Below are 14842 nucleotides of genomic sequence, written 5' to 3' on the forward strand. Positions count from 1 at the left end.
AGTAAAGGCTCATAGTATCTCAAATGTATTTAAAAGCTAATATCCATTAATGGGACAAGTGAACACACAATCTGAGGAGTACAAATGCCATAACGTTTTTCAAACACTTACTTTACCTCATAATGAGTTTATAATTCCATGATGCCTCTGTCTATAACACACATCCTTCTGCCATGGACATTATGAAATTCATGAGGTGAAAGAGAGACAGTGTATTTCACTCTTGTCATTTACATAATAATAGTAATCAATCCATCATCTTCTGATTTTCTGCCAAAATTATTTTAATTCTGAGCTAATGTTCTAATCTTCCATGTGTTTCAGCTGTTTTTGGTGCATGTTCATCGTGTGATGCACCATGGGAATTGTGTGATGCATCAGCTTGTTTTTTTGATGACAACCAAAAATGTCTAAATGTTTTTGTATATTAATCAGTGATGACTTGGTTTTGTTAACTAACATTCCACAAAATTCAATGTGGCAAACATATTATATGCAGAACTTCACAGAATTATCCTAACTATGTATATTAATTTATGTAAGCATACAGAAACTCACATTCAAATATGAACTAAAGGTACAAACATATAAACAAAATGTTAAAGGGGCATGCTGATGAAAAACTGTACAACAGGTAATGTTTTACTGACACTAGTCAGCGATGGCTACGCTTACATAGTTGCCAATGATGAATTGTCTGTCATTTTCACTCTAAGGGGTTAAATAGCATGGGTCTCTCCCCGACAGCGGCATGACTGCACTATTTACGAATGCATTCTGGCATGAGGCTTGTGGTAATAGTGCGTCTATTATTGATTTCTACATTTACACAGCAAAATATTGTTAAGTATTTGAAAAATGAGAGGCACAATTACTAGAAGCCTCACTCCAGGATGCATTCGGAAATAGTGCAGTCTTATCACCACCTTTGTTAGCCCCCCAAATATTAAGTTCTGATCTCTATAATGCCCAATACTGTCACAATATACAGTATCGATGGTTAGCTGTAAGCATGCAAGCGTTTTGCACTTATCACTTGTCAATTTTTTTCACAAGCTGGTTAAACTCAATGCAATCTGTTTGTAAAACAAAAGCTGATGGAAGATTTTGTGAAACAATATTTTTAATGTTTTACACCTGCTGATCATTGTATGTTTAACCCCTATATACATAGGTAAAGTCATGCTTAGGTGTCACAAGCACTGCAAGTTTTGAGCGCTAAAACACGAGTCAATCAAGAGCAGCGGTTGTGCATATTTACCAATGACTGGAGGTTTTTCTCCATAGCAGGACTTTACCTTTGTGTTTCGTTTATTCCCTTTACAAGGATTAAACACAAAGGGCCAGATTATGAGTGGAGTGCAAACATTTGCGCGCAAGCAATATTGTGTTTTCACAATCGTTTGCACGCAGGTTAAATTGTGCTCGTATTACAAGTTGAAAGTTGACGCGATCGCTTGAGTGCAATTCAAGTTAACACTCGTTGGGTTATACTTATAATAACACGATCTAATAAAAAAAAATATTGCACACAAAAGTTATGAGGTTTCAGGTGTTAGAAGACAAAGGGCTTTACCATAGAGATCTCTTCATGTCGGGCTAGTGCCCTTGAGAAAATGAGTTTGGGTTAGCGTGTGAGTAGGGTGTTTTTCCCCACTTTTTTTACTCCATTAAATTCTATGGGGTATACGTTATTGCACGCGCAATATTCTAATTGTGCTAGAAGTAAGCTGTTTGCACACGTCGGGTTAGCACAAGTGCAATAACATTTTACTTTCAAGTTATAATACGAGCGCAACCTGACGTGCACAAAAAGTTTACTTCTAGCGCAATTAGCACACTAGCTAAAGCGCTATGTAGCGCTTCACTTGTAATCTGGCCCACAGTTAGCTGGATCATTAATGCATAACGTAGAGCATTTCATTTTTGCATCAGAATTTCTCAACATTCCTAGATACAGTCACAAAGAGTTGGTACCCCCCCACAGCAAAGGAGTCATCATTAGTATAAGAAGAAAAAGTAGTGAAAACATTCAGAAATCCTAAGGCTTAGGAGACAGTGCTAGAAAACCCTGGCAGAAGATATGTTACCACTTATATTTGGCAATGCCATTTTACACTTCAGCCTAATAATCTAGTACACATTTTATCCATTTGTTTAGTTTAAAGCCATTGTATTTACAGTATCCATTAGCCACCCCTGATTGTTCAGTCACTCCAGGAGACATAACTTGTAGAATTACTGTTGTCAATAGATGGAGTAAATAACCTGTCATCACTGCAATTTTCATTTATGCCTTAACAAGATTCTACATTTCTAAGTTGAATAATTGTTTTACCAGATTTTAGTCAATAAAGATGTAGTGAATACAATGTAGCCTCATCATTGTTATCAGTTGATATTTAGCAACAATTCATAGCAGATATATCACCTTATCACTTCATTTGTGAAAGGTAAAGGACCAATTTAAGATATTGTACTCTAATATTGTTATTTATTTATCCATGTAAAATGATCTGGTATCTCCTATTCAACTGAAATGCAGAACGCTAGTGTTACATGTCACTGTCATTTGATAAAGTTATACTAAGTGCAATGTTTGCTGTGGATACTTTCCAACAAAATGGGCTTCTTCAATTCCTGTTGTTACTTACACCCTTTATTTTTACAAATATTCAACACACAACCTTGTTGCGCCAATAACCAGCCACGCCTAACAAACAATGGATTTTAAATTAGAATTCAGACCAGTAAACCCACACCAAAACTATGCATGAGCAAAAATCCAAAGAATTGTAACAGTCCAAAACTAAAAACTGTGTTACATGCAATTCCCAGTTAATATAGTCATTTTTTTAAATTTATTTTTTTAAAACAAGAGAACAGTGTTTTATGTTGAAATTGCCGAAATCACCAAACAAACGGCGTCCCTATGGGTATGAGAATTGTTCCCGTTCTAGACTAATCTTTGCTATTCTTCACTAATGAATTGTCCCTATTGCAGAGCTGGAGGCTTTTATATGTTCTGTAAATATACAGCATGTACTGCTTTTTCCTGATTGGTATCAGAATGCTAAAAAAAGTAAATAAACCCCAAGCTCAATACTTTTTATAAATAAATCCATGCATATAAGTAGCACTACAGGAATTGAAAATGACCCACATAAGTCCCTCAGCACCACTGTACCATGTTTCTATATAAGAAACATGTAAGCTCATTTCACTAGCATGTTACCACAGCACCTTAATTAATACTTACACCTTTTGCATTTGTTTCTCCTCTATTTCTATATCCCTTTTTTTTTGCTTTTTTTTTTTAATTTTCACTATCCACCACAAATCTTCACTGTTACGAAAATTAATCCCAGACTCTGCTGACCTGGTTTTCCTAATTGATGGTTCAAACAATGTTGGACGCAGTAATTTTCCTGCTATCCGTGAGTTTCTGGTGAATTTTGTGCGACGTTTGGAGGTGGGAAGTAACCGAATGCTCATAGGAGTGGTACAGTATAGTGACGATGTCAAAACAGAATTCACCTTGGATGAGTTTTCCTCCAAAGACCAGGTGATACAGGCTTTGAGAAATCTACGCTTCATTGGGGGAGAGCAAGCAAACCTGGGGGTCGCCATTGACTATGTGGTAGAAAACCTTTTTACCATAGCTTCGGGCAGTCGAAAGGAAGAGGGAGTTCCACAGTCCCTTGTGATAATTACAGCCGGATCTTCAAGTGATGACACCAGAGAAGCCTCCAATGCTTTGAAACTTAACAGTGTCATCACCTTTGGCATTGGGGTTGAAAGGGCAGACATTTCTGAGTTGCAACAAATTGCAAGTGATGATTCCTTTGTGTTTAATGCCCCACAATTCCAGGCTCTAGGTGGAGTGGAGAGGGAAGTTCTACCCTACATTGCTGGGGTAGCCCAAAGGACCATTGTCCTGCAGCCCCCAACCACAGTAACAGAAGGTAGGTAGGAATTAAAGAGGCATCTCAATGGCTTAATTAACTTCATACATTTGCGCTGATGCCTGCAGAGGTAATATTAAAAGTAATTCAATTAGTTACAGATATTTCTAGTATATGCACAGGTGAAATCAGTTAAAAAAAAAAGCTTTTGAAATTCTGCTAATTTGAAAATTATCTATTGCAGGAGGAAAGTATAGCAAAGACTATCTGGTGGGATTACCAGAAGACAGAGGGTTAATGCATTGGAATAGTTGGCACATATATAGATTACAACAAAAAGAAAGAAAGAAAGAAAGAAAGAAAGAAAGAAAGAGCGAAAGAAAGAGAGTGAGAGAGAGAGAAAGAAAGAAAGAGAGAACAAAAGAAAGAAAGAAAGAAAGAAAGAGAGAAAGAAAGAAAGAGAGAGAGAGAGAGAGAGAGAGAGAGAGAAAGAAAGAGAGAAAGAAAGTAAGAAAGAGAGAGAGAAAGAAAGAGAGAAAGAAAAAAAGAAAGAGAGAAAGAAAGAAAGAGAGTGAGAAAAACAGAGATAGAGAAAGAGAGAGAGAAAGTTTAGTGGTCTATGAAATCATTGATATTTGATTTAGTTGTTCACATTCATACACTTATATTCTTACTAGTCCGGTGTTCTGTAATATTTACCTACCGCGTTACGTTTTCCTACCTACGGCCACGACTACAATAAACTTGCAAATACTCTTTGCACGCATGCGCTCACTGCAGCAGTCGGCAAACATTATAGAACACCAGCCTACAATAAACTTGCAAATACACTTGTGCACGCATGCGCTCACTGCCGCAGTCAGCAAATATTACAGAACACCGTCCACAATTTTGGCACTATCTGGGGACATCAAAATACAATTGCCAAAAAAGGCTTCCTACAACTATGTTATTTTATTCTGTATATTTATATATTGATCTATTTGATTAAAGGAGTGAACGTATTTTAATAAAGCAGACATAATATAAGTAGTTACAAACATTACCTTTCATGATGAAATGCTAATACATGCCCAATTTGTAACTATTTATATTATGTCTGCTTTATTGAAACACTTTCACTCCTTTAATCAAAGAAATCAGTTTAATAATATTGAATATACAGAATAAAAGAACATAGTTGTAGGAAGCCTGATGTCCCCAGCTAGAGCCAACATTTTGGACGGTGTTCTAAAATGTTTGCCGACTGTGGCAGTGAGCGCATGCGTGCAAAGGGTATTTGCAAGTATATTGTAGGCGTGGCCATAGGTAGGAAAACGTTACGCGGTAGGGAAATATTTACAGAACACCAGCATTAAATTGCTACGTTTATTTTCTGTAGTATGCCAGATAAAAAGATAGATTATTAACATCATACTTTAACATTAACACATTTTACAAACCCTTTTAATTTAAAGGGACATGAGACCCAAATTATTTATTTCTTGATCCAGTTAGAGTGTACAGTATTAAAACAACGTTTTACTTATATTATCAAATTTACTACATTCTCCTAGTATCCTTTATTGAAGAAAATACCAAGGTAGGTAGCGTGCATGAGTCTGAAACATTATATGGCAGCCTTTTAAAAGGAATGTTTTTAAAAATGTCACACATTTTTGAACACTAGATAGCAACAATGTTTGCACAATGTATAGCATTGTTCAAAGTATTCTCGCAAAACTGCTGCCATATAGTGCTCCAGACATATGTACTCCTTAGGTATGCCCTTCAACAAAGAATTCCATTAGAACAAAGAAAATTTTATAATAGAATTAAATTGGCATTTTTTTAATTGTATGCTCTATATAAATGATTAGCAGAAAAAAAGGGTTGGTGCCTTATTGGTCCCACAGAGAATGTTCCTTTAGTAGATTATGATACCTTTTAATGGACCAGCAAAATCAAGGTTTATTTAATTTTATAAGCTTTCAAGACCTCACAGTTCTCTTCTTCAGATATAGATCTGTGAGACCTGTGATGTATTGAAAGCTTATGGAATAAAAAAAACAAAGTAAAACTAAAAAAAAACTATGTAAATGATGAAATAATTTTTGGGTTTCCTATCCCTTTAAATAAAAAGCATGTGTTACTAGGAACTTATATATTGAATTCTCACAAATAACATAACAATGAACAAACTGCATAGAGGTGCACTTTGTATTCTATCAGGTGCATTAGCTGGTCAGATATAGCCTATATTGTGATCAACAGGCTTTAGGTTGGACAAACCTGGTATAAAAGTCATTTATAATTAAACATGCAATATTATACAGATACTACAGTTCAAATAATAAACTGAATGTTACTAGTGATATCAGCTGGTAATAGTGCTTTTTATGTTCTCCAGTTATTGAAGTCAACATGAGAGACATTGTTTTCCTGATTGATGGTTCTTCTGACATGGGTGCAAGCAACTTCATTCCAATCCGTGATTTCATCATAAGACTACTTGGCAAACTGGAGGTTGGGCCTGATCTCATCCGGGTGGCAGTGGTTCAATATGCAGACACTGCCAAGGTTGAATTTAACCTGAACACCTACCCTTCCAAGAAGGAAATGACTAACCAACTAAAGAAGATGAAGATCATGACTGGTGCTTCTCTAAATACTGGTGCTGCCTTGAACTTTGTCCGTAATAATGTCTTTACTGCCTCTGCTGGTAGTCGTGCACGGGAAGGTGTGCCACAACTGCTTGTCTTAATCACTGGTGGCCGGTCAAGGGATGACGTTACCCAGCCTGCATTGGAGCTTAAACGGATGGGAATACTGGGCTTCACAATAGGAGCCAAGAATGCTGACCTTGCAGAACTCCAGGAAATCTCCTTTCTACCAGAAACCATTTTCCAGCCACAAGATTTCACTTCAGGTAGTCTGCTGCGTTTAATCAATGCAATGATACCATCTTTAAAAACCATGACTGGAAGGACTGTCATTGAAGAAACAACTCAAGGTAACTGTCTAAAAATACATGTTTTGTGTTTTGTTTTTTATGTTTTTGTTTATTTGTGATGGCTCTAAAAATAGCAAATCCTGTATTGTTTTTATAATGTTGAAAAACTGTCTACACCTTCACTTTGACAATATTAGTCTGTTTAAAACTATTCATATGTCACTAAACTTAACAAAATCCTAAGTGCCCAGTCTAATCCTAAGAAACTCCCCAAGTGAGGGTAAGAAAATTGTTGAACTTAGACACTTGGTGGGTTCCTATAGTCTCTAAAATTCATGCATTAATTCCTGAGTTACCTCAATTATTTAGAATTAGGTTCAATGCTATATAATCATATTTCTATGCAAATATAGGTAAACACTAAATCATTGATTGTTGTTCCTGGATCACATTATTGGATTTGAGAAACACAACAAAACGTATGCATATTTTAAGATGTTTCCTTATTATAGATAAATCAGACACTTTAAAAAAGTAGATTCACTCTTTATAGTGTATCAGTTAGGTTTAAACAAACAACAAGATATTTACATGGAAGTTTATGAGCTCAGTCTAAAATGTACATGGACTGATTTGGAGGAACGTAATAGTAACTAAAAAAACAGTGCAAGGCCGACTGCCACACTGCCACCTGCATGCTAAACCTGGATGAAACTTTTTTTTGCCATGGGTCAATTACTCCATTTGTTTAATATGGAAGATATATGTGAAGTCCTTTCCAGTTCTTATTTATTTCATATAGATAAATACTCAGGCATTTTCTATGGAACGTAATAATCAAAAGGTAAGGTTTAATACACACACCTTTGTTCTGCTGAAAAAGCAATTGCAGTATATAGGAAAGTTTAAGGAATGTGTTTCCATAATAAAGGTAAATTACAGCTTGAAAACAAAACTGAAACATGCAGCATTATACCCTTCTGGGCTCTGACTCTTTTCTTTTTTCTTTCTTTTCTCTGTGCCATATCTGTTTTCTTTCTTTTTCCACTCTTCAAACGTTATGTTTATTCTCGATCTTCTTTTGTTGCTTCCATCTATAAATGACAGTATTCTATAGTACCCGAGTACACGTTTAATTGCTCCTTTAAGTAGTTGGTTCAATGTCCCTGATTGCTACTTGGTTAAAGGGACATGAAACCCAACAGTTTTCTTTCATGCTGCAGAAAGATACCATTTTAAAGAACTTTCCAATTTACTCTTATCAAATTTGTTTAAGGAACAGCAATGCACTACTAGAAGCTATATGAACACATCGGGCGAGACAATGACAAGTGGTATATATGTGCACCCTGTTCCCAGTAGTACATTACTGCTTTTGTGCTTACCTAGATAATATTTCAGCAAAGAACACCAAGAGAACAAAGGAAATTAAATAATAGAAACAAATTGGAAAGTTGTTTAAAATTGCATCTGTATCTGGGTCAAGTTAAAATGTGGTTTCATGTCTTCTAAAAGCCCATATAGTTTCTTAAAGTTATATGTAATCTAAGATGATACCAGTGCTTGAACTAGAGGTAAATAAGTGTTATCTATGGATTTACATACTCAGATTAATAATAAGAATAGCTACATTTAAGAATTATTTGTAGATGGAAGACATACCACTACACTCTTCTCCTTATTTTCATTTTTCTTGTCCTTCCTGAGATATATGGGAGTTATGTGTCTACACTGTGTAAACACATGCATTCTACAATCTTGCTCTTCTGAATTTGCTGTGATGTCATGTTCATTGTTTTCTGTATCCCAACCTCACCATTTACTTTAGTTAACCAAAGAGATATCGTCTTCCTATTGGATGGGTCTGTCAACGTTGGAAATGCCAACTTTCCATTTGTGAGGGACTTTATTATCGATCTTATAAACAACCTTGATATCAGCAGTGAAGGCACACGAATTGGACTGGTTCAGTTTAGTGACACTCCCCGGACAGAATTGCCTCTAAACATGTTTCTCTCCAAATCTGAACTACAGAATCGTTTGGGTCAGATGAGGGTCAAAGGGGGGTCTGTCCTGAACACTGGCTCAGCTCTTCAATTTGTTATCAAAAACCATTTCACAAGCAGTGCTGGCAGCAGAATAGAGGAAGGGATTCCTCAACTGTTAGTCGTGCTATTGGCTGGGAAGTCCTCAGACAACATTGATGTAGCTACTAGAGAGCTCATAAATTCTGGTGTTTTGACCTTTTGCGTTGGAGTGAAAAATGCTGATAAGGAAGAATTGGAGACAATTGCCTTTAATCCAGCCATGGTTTATGAGATGGATGATTTCAGTGCCCTGTCTGGTTTAAGCCAACAAATTATAGATCCTCTAAACACCTATGTTAGAGGGGAACGTACAGAGGTCACAGTCACAGGTAAACCTTACTATACATTATGTAGAGCTTTCAGAATGGAGACTTTTGTTTTCAGATGCTTTTAGCATTTTAGCTCCAAGGAATGCAATAGGAAAATCCAATTAACATAGGAAGCATAAAAAAGTGAAATTTGCTGAAGAGCTAAAATAAATAAATAAAGAGGAAATAATTAACAAGATCAAATTGTTAAAAAAAAATAATAAACAATCAAGTAACTTTCCGTTGCGTTAGGGAAGTTTTGTTTATTTTTTTTGGTCAGGAATATTAGAGCAAGAGAGCAATAATTTGCTAAATGCAGAGATCACTTAAATTGTTCATATGGATAAAATTGTAAATTAATTAAACAATAAAGCATACAGCAATTATACTGCAGTGTATACAATTATCTAGAATTATTTTTACAGCTGCATTATAACTGATCACTGAAGCATTTAAGAGACTCCATTAGAGACAGGACCTATTCGTAATCTAATCTAAAAGTGAAACTGGAAAATTAAGCACTATTAGGTAGTTAACCACTGTATACCAATTTTCTGTTGAAATCTATAGTTAATTTATGTTAATTTGAGTCCCAAATTCTCTTATTGTCAATATTAATTCCTGGGGGGTTGATGGTGTATGCAATTTACTGGAAACTGTGCTATCTGCGTTAAAGGGGTATTCTAATGCAAAAAAATGCCATGCTCTAAACTCTTTTGGGTTACTAACCATAAAAGGGTAAAACACATAGATAAAGTCAGGTTCAAGAGATGTAAGTATTGTAGGCTGAAGCCTATTTGTAATAGATTGTCCCTTAAATATTATTTTAATGTAGCAGAGATAGGAGCATATTTGAGTGGCTGACAATGGCCTTGATTCACAGTTACTCACAAAATTGCGGAGTAGTTGTAAAGGTGAGATCGTTTAGCACCGCTTTTTACGTATATTTTTCACAGATCCTTTAGTGGATATTCATGCCATTAACAATTATAGTTGCTAGAAGCGTCCAATACATGAAATCTCTCAAATGAAAACCTATTGCTAATTACAACCCCAGCAATGCCAGGAACATGTTTACCCAGTAATGTAAATGTTTGTAAGTGTAAAATATGTGCGCGCCTGGTATGTTATAGAGAAGTAGTCTTGCTGGATAGAGAGGATTTTTTTGAAGAACTCAAAGACACAAGCTTAGCAAGGATGTGGTCGGGATCTTTCACCTACACCAATAATAAGCTGGTAAAATTTGTAAAGAGTAGTGTTGTCAGCTCTGCTCCTTAAAAATACCACACATACAGGTGTCTGGGCATGGGTTGTAGTTGGGGTACCACAATGCCCCACAATGCTCAGCCTAATGCCCCACCCTTAATCTCATCATGTATATTGTTCACTGGGCAGTCATTTTATCCATTTGGTTGCTGGCAATAAATGTTTTTAGGTATATTTGTAATGCATAGAGGCCCCTTACATTTAGCTGACACTTAGGGGACACTCAGGGGACTTTAAAAATACTGGATACTTAAATGTCCAGTATTTTTGTATAGAATTCACTGGACAACCAGGGCCGGATTGGCCTACCAGGACACCAGGAGATTTCCCGGTGGGCTGCAGCAGCTGGGGCTGGAAAACTACAATTTAAAGGGGTGATTAGTGGATGCAATTGTGTTGTAGGGTGCCTATATAACATCAATCTGGAATTGTTATTTAACGCAAAGTGATATAATTTAATTCTGAAAAAAATATTGGGGAAGGAGTATCTCCGTAATCCCCTTTGAGAAATATTGGGCATTTGCATTCTACTAACTCAACGGAAAATAGAGCTGGTCTTCATATTTTTCCAGGGCTGCTTTTTAGTTTTAGTCCCAGTCCAGGCCTGTGGACAACCAGCTAAAATACTGAACCGTCCAGTTGAATACAGGACACCTGGAAATCCTATCTATTGCCCCTGTGAACTATGTCATCTCACAATTGTGTCTCGCTCTATCAAAGCTGATAAGGCTGTCTCATTTTTTTTTTTTTTAAGTTTTCATTATTGCATATGTTAGAGTGGACTTTTTATGGAGGGTGTTTTCCTGCTTTAAAATCGACATTAAACAGCTTTTGTTTTTGTGCTTTGTCCCATGTTCCCTAGAAAGGTAAAAAAACTAATTATGTGACTGATGTTTTCAAAATGTTTCAAACGGCTTAAAGCAGCTATTAGATTTGCAGCATTTACAAGTTACACAATGTGCTTTTGGCCTCTTTAGGTTGCGTGGGACAAGCCCGATTGTTACTCAGAAGCACGAGTTGTTGAACGTCCTTTTAAGATGTTTGTTCTGTAACAGAAGGTCTTTTTGTGATGTCAGCATCCTCCACAGTGGTGCTTGTTCTTGGTGCCAGAAAGATGAATAGTTACGGGATAGATGCAGTTACATTTATTATAATAAAGTGTCAATCTCAACCTGTAACTTGTACAAAGTGCGTGTGAAAATCTCTATGAATTATGCAATTTTCGAGTTTTGATGACAGGGCAAGTTTTTCACCCACAAGTTATTTGTTTCACAAACTTTTTTAAATTCTTTAATGAATCTGGGCCAATATCATATATAAATATAATATAAATGGACTGATGTAGCCTGGTGGAATGCTTGGGCTATTACTTAGACCAATTTTTTTTTATTATAGCATCTAGTTTATATAAGGTTCTGAATCACCTACAGCTCTTTATATTTCTATTGCACTAAATCTTTACAAATTTACATTTTAAAGTTCAATAATGAAGTCACAAGAAGAAGCAGTGACCCTGCTTTTTCTTTAAATGAAAAGGCACAAATAGAACAACCCTAGTAACATTTTAACATTTTTAAGACTTTATTAAACTCATTTTACTAGATAATGGGACTTTAACGTAATGCTGGCTAGAGGGCTCATGCACTTTTTTTTCTGACTACACTACTTAAGAGATATGTGTAACTTTAAACAGTAACATTTTGTTAGGGAACACTGTTTTATACTAATGAAAAGATATTAGCTTATGATTCCAGTAAATGTATCAATTCATTACTTGTTGCAGTTCAACTACTAGATCTTTCTAATGCATTTCCACCTCTTCTTTTTTCCTAAAATAGTTGATGAAAGTGCCAAGAAAGACATTGTTTTCTTGGTAGATGGCTCAGATGATAACAGAGCTGGCTTTGCGTCTCTCAGGACCTTCATTCAGCGGGTGGTGGAGAGTCTTGATGTTGGTCAGGACAGGGTACGTATAGCAGTCATTCAGTATAGTGATTCTATTAGACCAGCATTTCTACTTAACACCCACTCAGACCGTCAAGCAGTGCTGAATGCCATTAACCGTCTAAATCCTATTGGAGGTTCACCATTGAACACAGGAGCTGCATTATATTATGTCACTAGGAACGTCTTCTCTGGCACAGCTGGCAGCCGTGCAGCTGAGGGGGTACCACAGTTTTTGATCCTGCTAACAGGGGGCAAGTCCAGTGATGATGTCAGAAGGCCAGCAACTGAGCTCAAGTCAAATGGTGTTGTTCCCTTTGCTATTGGAGTCAACAGAGCTGATCAAACTGAGTTGCAGCAGATCGCTTTCATTCCTGATTTTGTTTTATATGTCCCTCAAGTCACTCAGTTAGAAAACGCTTACCAAAGTTTCTCCCAACGAGTTGGACAGTTGACAAGGCAACAGATAACTACTTTGTTGGAAACAGTCCCTACAGGTAAGTTTAGAAAAAATGGCTAGTTTATTGTTTGATAATCTATTTTTTCACAATAAATGTTTCTCAGAAGGAAATTTAACAGAGAATGAAAGGTCACGTGCTGTGATTAGTTTAATTTAAATAATTTAAAAAAATGTATATTCAATCTGTAATTATGCCGCCCATGTTTGTATTTCCTGCCCCCCCCCCCCCACGTACTTCAGCCTATTGGTGGTTCTAGAATATTATACACAGGGAAGAAACAATGATCATCAGCATATGCTAATGAGTTTAGATCTGTAAGGTAGACCACATATTCATCAGAGCATAAAGAGTGTATGTCTTCTGGGCCTACATAGGGTTGTATGCATGTGCAAGGATGTAGCAGAAAGTACAGGGAAGTTAGGGGGAGAAGTTGAAGGATATGAGTGTATGTTAAACGGAAAGAGGAGGGCAATGTTGGCAGTGAGCTGCTGTGTTTTCTGTGTGTATGCACATATATATCATTATCTGTCTACATTGCATATTGCTTATAATCCAGCCAAAATTTAAATGCATATCAGTGTGTTTGAATCTTGAATGGAAGCATTTTAGCAATATGCGTGTATTAACAATACTTCTAGTAAAGGCTATCACTGTTTTAGAGTTTTTTCTTCTGTGCACAGGTGCTTGGCGCACTCTGGATATGGTATTACATCAGAATTTTAAATAGCAATATCTTCTCAGACAGCTGGAGGTGACTTGAATCATGTTAACTAAAGGAACACACTATTACATTATTATTATTTCTTGCTGATGCAATCAGCATATCTAGATATGCTTCACATACCTATACACAGTAAATTCTCTTAAAATGCTTCCATTCAAAATTGAAGTAAATTTTAATTTTACCTGGGATATCCCTTTAATATGTACGTAAATATATAACTACATCTGTCCTTTATGTCAAAGTTGATTAAGTGTTTTACTTTTATTATAAAAACCTATATCTGTGATTTTTCACTATTACTAAAGTGGATACTTACAACTCATGATCAAATATAAAAGGCACACCTAATAAGACAGAAATGACATCTTTGTTACCCATATATTACACTTCATAGTAGTGCATCTTTTTGTGTTTCTCCTTTAAAAGCACCTGTGGATGTTATATAAATAAGTGTTGTTTTTGTCTTGTGCAGTTACAGAAAGCAAGAAGGACATCTTATTTCTAATTGATGCATCTTCCAATGTTGCGGGAAGATTTCCATTAGTTCGTGACTTTGTAGCTGCCATCATAGAAAACCTCAATGTTGGTGAGGATGCCACAAGAGTCTCTGTAGGGCAGGTTGGCGAAAACGTGAAAGTTGAGTTTAAGTTTGACTCATTCCCCACAAAGCAGGAGGTCATCAGTGCAGTAAAGAAGATGAGGTTTAAACCAGAGAAGAACTTTAAGATCGGCAATGCTCTAGAATATGCACGTAGAAATCTCTTTACACCAGATTCTGGCAGTAGGATTACAGAGGGAGTTCCACAATACCTAGTGTTATTATCTGCAGGCAAATCTACAGACAGCGTGGACCAACCAGCTGCTAATCTGAAGAAAGCTGGTATTGTGACATTTGCTATAAAATCCCGGAATGCTGACTCTGAAGAGCTTGAAAAGATTGTTCTAGCACCACAATTTGTTGTTTCTGTAGACAGCCTTCAGGAACTTGCTGGAATCCAGGCCCAGTTCGTCAATCTCCTGAAGACCATTTCAGTTGTGACAACCCCGGAAACATGTAAGGACTTCCCACATCTTCATAAAGAAATAAGCAGTTTAATGATGGAACACAAGGCAACATATTAGTTTAACTGTACTTGATAAATGAGTGAAGGGTATTGCTTTCTATACAATACATGTATATACAAGTGAGCTCCAGTTGCATGGTGCATACATTGC

General features: G+C 36.3%; 1 protein-coding gene across 6 annotated transcripts in view; it reads left to right on the forward strand.

The window, feature by feature from the left end:
• The window catches only part of COL6A3 (collagen type VI alpha 3 chain), a 149208-nt gene that overhangs the window by 49902 nt on the left and 84464 nt on the right, over positions 1-14842 (forward strand). For 4 of the 6 annotated variants that reach the window (XM_053698857.1, XM_053698858.1, XM_053698861.1 and 1 more), the window contains exons 3-7: positions 3369-3965; positions 6295-6897; positions 8666-9253; positions 12337-12939; positions 14100-14681. In XM_053698857.1, coding sequence (XP_053554832.1) covers positions 3369-3965; positions 6295-6897; positions 8666-9253; positions 12337-12939; positions 14100-14681 — 2973 coding nt within the window. The remainder of the gene's footprint in view (positions 1-3368; positions 3966-6294; positions 6898-8665; positions 9254-12336; positions 12940-14099; positions 14682-14842) is intronic. The other 2 variants (XM_053698862.1, XM_053698863.1) reach the window with 2 other exon arrangements.

Source organism: Bombina bombina, chromosome 1, assembly GCF_027579735.1.
Source record: "Bombina bombina isolate aBomBom1 chromosome 1, aBomBom1.pri, whole genome shotgun sequence".
NCBI lineage: Eukaryota > Metazoa > Chordata > Amphibia > Anura > Bombinatoridae > Bombina > Bombina bombina.